The following is an 8,508-nucleotide window of genomic DNA, read 5'->3' on the forward strand; positions in this document are numbered from 1 at the left end:
GTAATCTATCCTGTTAAGAGTGTTTTGGAGTTTTTTTCTTCTTTTTTTAAGTAAGTAAAACAAAAGATGGCATTTTATTCAAAGCACATTTGAATCATTTTATTAAAAGGAGAGGGGATACAACATCTAAGGAACCCACTCTACAGATGAGGACTCGTGAAAGTCAAAGGCACACAGAGTCAGATGGCAAAGCTATCCAAAATCACAGAAGCCCGTACACCTGCAAGGTCTTCCCCTACTGGACTGATTCTCTCAACAGCTTTGCTACATCTCTTCCCAGAAGGGGGAAAAAATGTACATTTTCATTTTCTTAGAAGTTCCAGGCTTAAAGAAGAAAACAATTACACCTTTAAAAAATGCCCATGAAATAACTGATATGACTTAATACAAGTCTCTCATACATTCCAATAGCTTTATTATATCACGGCGATCTGATTTTCTTATAGCCTTGGGTCATGGAAATAAAAATTCATGATGAAACAAAAGAAAATTAATTTAGTTTACCTTATACCTGCTCCATAGAAAAGTGGCTAATGGGGGGGTGGGGGGGGGAAGCAGGGTATAAGGAGGAGGTGGCAGTGGTGCTTTCAAATCTTTGGGTATATACCCAGCACTGGCATTGCTGAATCAAAAGGCAGTTCTATAGTTAACTTCCTGAGGAACCGCCAAATATTCTCCACAATGGTGTACCATTCTATATTCCCACCAGCAGTGGATGAGGGTTCCCATTCCTCCACATCCTCTCCAACACTTGCAGTCTCTGTTTTTTTAGTGGCCACCAGTCTAATGGGTGTAAGATGACAGCTCATGTAGTTTTGATTTGCATTTCCCTAATAGCTAGTGATACTGAGCATCTTTTCATGTTCTTTATGGCCATTTGTATTTCTTCTTTGGATAAGTGTCTGTTCAAATCACATGCCCATTTTTTAAAAGGGTTGTTTGTCTTTTTATTTTTGAGGTGTAGGATTTCTTTATATATGCTGGATATTAGGCCACTATCAGATATATATGTCCCAAATATTTTCTCCCATTGAATAGGCTGCTTATTCACTTTCTTGACAAACTCCTTTGAGGTGCAAAAGTTTTTAATTTTGAGGAGGTCCCACTTATCTATTATTTCTTTTGTTGCTCATGCTTTGGGTGTAACGTTCATGAAACCATTTCCTAATACAAGATCCTGTAGATGCTTCCCTACATTATCTTCCAAGATCTTTATGGTTTTGGCCCTGGTATTTAGGTTTTTGATCCATCTAGAGTAAATTGTTGTGTAAGGTGTGAGATGGTGTTCCTCTCTCATTCTTTTGGATATGGATATCTAGTTCTCCAAGCACCATGTGTTGAAGAGGCCACTCTCTTCCAGTTGAATAGGTTTTGTAGTATGTTTTTTCTTTGAAGATTTATTTATTTTACTTCATTTTATTTATACCCCCCCTCCCTTGTTGTTTGCACTGTCTGCCGTCAGCTCTCTGCAGCATTGTAGGCCATCAGTTCTCTGTGGCAGCATGTGCCTTTGACTATTTGGGACCTCTTGCCCTTTCAAATAAATTTCATTTATTTGACTTTTAGCCTTTCCTATTTAGTAAAAAATGGTCTGGTCATTTTTATCAGAATTGTGTTAAATCTGTAAATCAGTTTGGGTAGGATAAACATCTTAATGACGTTTAGGCTTCATATCCATGAACAGGAAATATTTTTCCACTTATTTAGGTCTTCTTTGATTTCCTGTAACAGTGTTGTGTACTTTTCTGCATACAAGTCATTTACATCTTTAGTTAAATTTATTCCTAGATATTTGATTCTTTTAGTTGCTATTTGTAAATGGGATTTTTTTCTTGATTTCCTCCTCAGATTGTTATTTATCAATGTACAGAAATGCTACTGATTTTTGCACATTGATCTTATAACCTGTCACTTTACTGAACTCATTTATGAGCTCCAGAAGTTTTGTTATATGTTTCTCAGAACTTCCTATGTGTAGGATCATGTTATCTGCAAACAGTAAAATTTTTACTTTTCCTTTCCAATTTGAAATCCTTTTATATCTTTTTCTTGCCTAAGTGCTCAAGCAAGTACTTCTAACACAATGTTAAATATGAGCAGTGAAAGTGGGTATCCTTGTCTTGTTCCAGATCTTACAGGGAAAGCTTTTAGGATTTCACCATTGAATATGATGTTAACTGTTGGTTTTTCATATATATCCTTTATCATGTTGAGGAAGTTTCCTTCTATTCCTAGCTTTTGAAGTGTTTTTATCATTCCTTTCTGAATTCATTGAAAGTTGTTCTGTGGCCCAGCATGTGGTATATCCTGGAGAATGACCCATGTGCTTTTGAGAAGAATGTATATCCCACTGAATTTGGATGTAATGATCTGTATATGTCTATTAGGTCCAGATCCTCTAATGTATTACTCAAGGTCTTTGTGTCTTTATTGATTCTCTGTTGAGAGGTTCTGTCTAATGGTGATAATGGTGTATTGAAATCCCTCACTATAATTTTAGAGACATCTATTTCTCCACTTTGTTTTTCCAGTGTTTGCCTCATATATTTTAAGGCATCCTGGTTAGGTGCATAAATGTTTATGATTCTTCTTTCTTCTTAATAGATTACCCTCTTTTATTAATATATAGTGGAATTCTTTGCTCTTACAATAGTTTTGCATTTGAAGTCTGTTTTGTCCAATACTAGTATAACTACTCCTGCTCTTTTTTGGTTATTGTTTGCATGTAAAATTGTTTTCCAACCATTCACTTTCAGCCTCCTTGCATCTCTGGGTCTAAGGTGAATTTTTTGCATAGCGTGTAGATGGGTCACATTTCCTTATCCATTCTGCCAATCTGTGTCTCTTGACTGGAGAATTCGATCCATTAACATTCAGTGTTATTACTGTCAAGGAATTACTTATATTAGCAATATTTTCTTTAGATTTATGTATGCCATATGTTATTTTTATATCTATCTTTTCAGTTGTTCTTATACTCTTTTCCAACTCTCTCCTGTTTTTTCCTTTCAACCTGCAGAACTCCCGTTAGTATATCTTGAAGGGCAGGTCTCTTATTGACAAACTCTCTTAATTTCTATTTATCTGTGACTATTTTGAACTCTCCTTCATTTTTGAATGCCAGCTTTGCTGGATAGAGAATTCGTGGCTAGAAGTTTCTTTCTTTTAGCACCCTAACTGTGTCATACCACTGCCTTCGTGCTTCCATGGTTTCCAGATTTGAAATCAGCACTTAATCTCATAGAGTTTTCCTTTTATGTGACGAATCTCTTTCTCTTGCTGCTTCCAGTATTTTCTCTTTGTCTTGAGCAATGGACATTTTGACAAGTATACGTCTTGGAGTAGGCCTGTTAGGATTTATACAGTTTGTGGTGTACTGTGCTTCTTGGACATGTACAAACATGTCCTTCAGTAGGCTCAGGAAATTTTCAGCCATTATTTCCTCCAACACAACTTTTGTCCTCGTTCCCTTCTCTTCTCCCTCTGGGATGCCTATAATGCATAAGTTTGTACATTTCATGTTGTCATTCAGATCCCTAAGTCCCTGCTGGGTTTTTCCTATCTTTTTATCTATCTGTTCTACTATTCGATTTCCGCTGTACTGTCTTGCACATCATTGATTCTTTTCTCTGTCTGTTCAAATCTGCTGTTCTGTGTTACCAATATATTTTTGGTTTCTTACGTTGTGTCATTCATCGCTATCATATCTGTTATCTTTTTATGTATGTTTACAATTTCTTCAGTATGGTCTCTGTGTCTTCTTAATATCCTTAATCTCTTTCTTCACTTCATTAGCTTGATTCATGATATTTGTTTGGACATCTCTGATTATGTGTTCCATGTTCTGTATCTCTTCCTGATTTTTTAGTTTGTTCATTTGACTGGGCCATGTCTTGCTTTTTCTTGGTATGGCTTGTAATTTTTTGTTGTTGTCTAGGCATTTGTTTATCTTGATGTATTTATTCAGTTGATTAGCTTCACTATTCTATGGTTTTATTTTGTTGCTGTTTTTGTGTGTGTTGTAAGGTTTAACTTTGCCACTTCATTCCTCTTATTCTATTTCCTTACTGTTGTCTATGTTCCCTTGGGAAAAAAACTAGGACCTGAGAAAAGGAAAGAGATAAGAAAAAAAGAGTAATAGTAATAATAACAGTAAAAGATAGAAGAGGAGCCATACAAGACCTAGTAAAATGAATAATTAACATGAGTAAGAAGTGCAGAGGAATAAGAATAAAAAAATGGAATAGAAACAATGAAATGAGAAACATAATAGAGGAAAATATATAGAATGAACTAAAAGGTTGGAATGATGAGAAAAGGGAAAAGAAAAGATAAAAAGAAAACAGAAAAAAATGAGAAAGAAATAAACAGAAGAAAAATTGAAAACTAAACAAAAAGAGGTGGAAGGAAAGAACAATAACAGAAAACAAAATAGAAAGATGAAGGAGAGAAAAGAAACAGCATAGACAGAAAAAAATTGGTAAAAGAAAAAAAAAAGCAGGGAAACAAAGAAAGGGGAACCACAACAAACAAGAAACAAGAAAGCATCAACTAATTTTTAAAAAGAAGAAAGAAAGAAAAAGAACAAAAAAAAAATAAACAAGAAACAGCCTTCCCTCTTAGACCCCTAAGGAGCTTCTCAGGCTACTGGTGTTCATCAATCAATCACTCTGCAACCTGCCTTCCGCAGGTTTTGAACCGGGTTTTAGTTGTTACAGATTTGGACCCAAAGGGTATTGGGAATGAAAGAAAAAGAAGAGGGAGAGTGAAAGAGAGAAAGAAAAAGAAAGAAAGAACGAGAGAGCTGGGATCAGGGGGTCTGCAAGTAATAACTCCTCAGACAACTTTATTGTTTACAAGGGGCTCTCTATATACCCCAGTGTACGTGAGAACAAGCAGGAATAGGTAGCCTACATGCCAATAAGCAGGAACACATAGCCTACTTGTTATCAAGCAGCAACACATATTAACTATCAGCATTACCCATAGTCTAAGGAATTTTAAAAAATCTTATCTCAAGGTACAAAGACTAAGTGTCCTATTCATTACAAAAGGTATGTGCTCATCTTTTCTTTCAGCCTTTAACAGCTTCATCCCATTTGCAGGAACTCTTAATTACCACATTCCTTAGGTTGCAAGCATAGCCATGGAGACAGCACTAGCATGGAGACAGCACGTCTCTCCTTGTGAGGCCAGTGTGCCTCCATTTCCAACATTTAGTGAGTAAAATAAGGAAAATTTTAAAAAGGAACCTTTTTTAAAAAAATAAATTAGAGATCCAAGAAAACCTCATACAAAAAGATTGTCTGTCCCTGCCCCCTCTCTAATCTAATTCCTCTTTACTTGGGCAACTGGGCATGACAGTTTGCCTGAGGAGATCCCTCTCCCTCTCCCTGTCAGTCAGGGTCCCTTCCAAGATTTAAAGGGGACTCAGCTAGCCAAATCACTGCAAAGAATCCCCTCTCCACCTCCCAGACCCCTCACACTCCATCTGGAGCAGGGAGCCAGCAGCTCCACCTAGGCTATTTGCCCTGAGGGCAGGGTATATGTGTTACTTCCAGCCACAGGGGTGAGCAACTCATGGTTTTTCCTTTGGCTTCTTTATCTTTCCAGTACCCTCCTATATGGTTCTGAGCACCTTCCCATTTTATTATATCCAAAGCAGCTGGCAGGAAGGAAGACTCTGCTCTTTCCTTGGTTAGCTGCAATGCACAACTTAATATCTCAGGGTTGGGAAGGAAGCCCTTCCCAGTGGCCAGGAGGTTTAGTAACTCATAGTTTGTTGTTTTGGCTTCATCTTTCTGTCCCTCACTCTCCTGGGAGTTGTGAAGCAGTGTCCTGGTCTGCTCACCTCCGAAACAAGTCCCCAAGGCAAAAGCCTTTGGCTCTTTCTCCATTGTTTTATTGAGAGCTGAGCCTTATCTGTCTAACCCTACGGCCATGTTCCCACAATTTCCTACTAAGTCTTATGTAGATGGACAATGGGGGGAAAAAAGAAGTGCCTCATCTGCAGAGCCACCTGGGATGGATTTGCAATGTACAATCTAATGTGAAAAAGGACTTGTCTCTGGAAAACTCAGCATATTACAGATAAAAGCATACCAAACCTATGCATACACTATGTACAAAATGTGGCTCAGGTACTAGTGAGAAAAATGAAGTTGAATATCTGGTCACTTAAGGAGCTTCAGAAAGTAATCTGCCTAATTAAGCCCCAGGTTCCTTTTGGGTATGGAAGTATTCCTGCAGGGCTACTTGTGGGAGAACCATTGTTGAGCCCTTTCTCTGGAACAAAGAATCCCATGAAGCCATACTGAGCTCTCCCCAATTCCTTAATTTCCAACTGTCACCTCACTGTAGGCTTTATTAGACCTGTAATGCCACTAGACCCCTTACAATCCCACCCTGAAAGGACCTTATTTCATTTGGAAAAATACACCTCAGGAAGCATCTGACTTCCAAGAGAATTCATCAACTCAGGGCAAATATCCTAAAACTCTAATGTGGTACAGCCATGCTCCCCAATATGATAACTAAACAAACACCCTTCTGGATTCCCCTACACGTAAGTAAGTGGAGAAGACCATTTGTCAACAAACATTTTATTTATCTCTCACCCTAAGTTTACTGCAGCTTCTTCAGGAAGACAAGACCATAAGACAGAAGGTAACCATTGTTAACAGACAAAAAGTTTCTGCTCAAAAGGGTGATATTTAATGCTCTGCACTTTCTCCTGCATCTTACACATTGTAATGTCTAGGTGACCCTCTTTCCCTGTGCTTGTGTCATAGTAATAGAAAATCTCTTTTATTCTGGTGTTCAGTGTATGGGTGGCATACAGAACTCCACATACCATGAAGGAATTAGAAACAGATGGTTTATACTGCCTGGTCTGCCAAGTGTTTAGCACCTCAAGGGTGGTGTCGTTGAGTTTGCTAATCATCATGTAGCCAGTGTTGGCTTCAGTTGAATAAACCACCCAAAGCCCAAGCTCATCCACAGCAAAGTCCATATCTTGCCAGTCAACATTAGCATATGAAAAACGGTTCTTATAGGCAGCATTCAGGAGCCTGCAACTCTGTATCACTATGCTGGCGGTCAGGTCGACTCTGGCCATGAACTGGGAGTTGTGCAAGTTGACGTACTTGTTGCTGTTATAAACTGCTCTGCCACTGCCTTGGCCAAATGTGAAGCGCTGCTGCTGGTAATTGGTGTACAATACCAAATCGTCCAATGTATTGTGGAGTCTGTAATATTCCATACACTTATCTGTCTTCAAAGGGGCCACCCAGTACAGTCCTTTTATCTGGTTTCCAGGGAGAGTAGTCCTGACCCCAGGCACCGGAATTATAGTCAAACCCTCTCCAGTTGAGCTGTACCACAATTGGGTTGCTGATGCTCACCATGCCACCATGACTACAGATTCCTATAGGAAAGAAAAAATGAAAGGCATTTTTAAAGAAAAGGAGATGGATTTCACTACCTCCAAATAGCAGGGCTCCTGAGGGCTGTGGAGACATCCAGACACTATATGTAGGGCAGACAGCTCAGGAGTTTGGTGCCTTGCCAGTGGGCCCTACTTTGGAATTTATGCTCCCACGTGTGACAGAGTCAGACTCCATTGTGGTTCCCTTACACATGGCTCTTCTGTCCTTCTATTTGAACCTGTAATTAGTACTAGGGTTGGTAGATGTATATCCAAGAGACGTATCTTTGGACTGTCTATGTGTCAGCTGGGCTCTGAATCTCAGTGGAGTTGCAACACCTACCCTCCTAACTAACAAGGAGGTGACGATGGACTACCACCATACCAAGGAACTGAGAGAGTCTACATCTGCAAGCAAGAGAGTCCCATCCATTGGCCCCATGGGATTGCAACCCCCTCTCAATTAGAGGTGAAGTGGACATCACCACCCCAGAGTCTTCAGGACTGGGGAATGAACTATGGACTAAAGCAGACTTACTGGTATTCTACTATAGACTTATTGTGATTCTAGCAATGGAAGAAATTATATCATTGGTGTGGAGGCAGTGGACACTAGAGGTTCTGAGGGCAGGGAGAGGGAAAAAGAGGTGTAATACTGGGGCATTTTCAGGACTTGGGCATTATCCTGAATGACATTGCAATGAAAGATGCAGGCCGTTATGTATCTTGCCATTATCTACAGAATTGGGTGGGAGAGAATGTAGACTACAATGTAAACTTTAATCCATGCTTAGTGGCAATGCTCCAAAATGTGTTCATCAATTGCAAAAAAAGGGTGTTGTTAATGTGGGAAAATATGAGAGGTGTGTGGAGTGGGGCATATGAAAATCCCCTACATTTTCTATGTGACATTTGTATAATCTAAGTTTCTTTTTTTAAAAAAATAGAAAAAGAAAAAAATAAAGAAAAGGAAGGACAAGATACACATACTTGAAGCTTCAAAGAGCCAAAGGAATCCATAAAAATGTTTCCTGTGTAGGTTCTATGACAACGTGGTCCTGATGGAAAAGAACCAAAACCCC

General features: G+C 38.9%; 1 protein-coding gene across 1 annotated transcript; it reads right to left on the reverse strand.

Annotated features, from left to right (window-relative positions):
• Nucleotides 1-6,624: 6,624 nt before the first annotated feature.
• OLFM4 (olfactomedin 4) lies at nucleotides 6,625-7,420 on the reverse strand. Its single transcript, XM_058276848.2, is given in 3 exon segments — nucleotides 6,625-6,681; nucleotides 6,683-7,303; nucleotides 7,305-7,420. Coding segments are annotated over 3 exon segments (780 nt in total). The 5' UTR covers nucleotides 7,407-7,420.
• Nucleotides 7,421-8,508: the final 1,088 nt, after the last annotated feature.

The sequence above is a fragment of the Dasypus novemcinctus genome, chromosome 15 (assembly GCF_030445035.2).
Source record: "Dasypus novemcinctus isolate mDasNov1 chromosome 15, mDasNov1.1.hap2, whole genome shotgun sequence".
NCBI classification, from domain to species: Eukaryota; Metazoa; Chordata; class Mammalia; order Cingulata; family Dasypodidae; genus Dasypus; species Dasypus novemcinctus.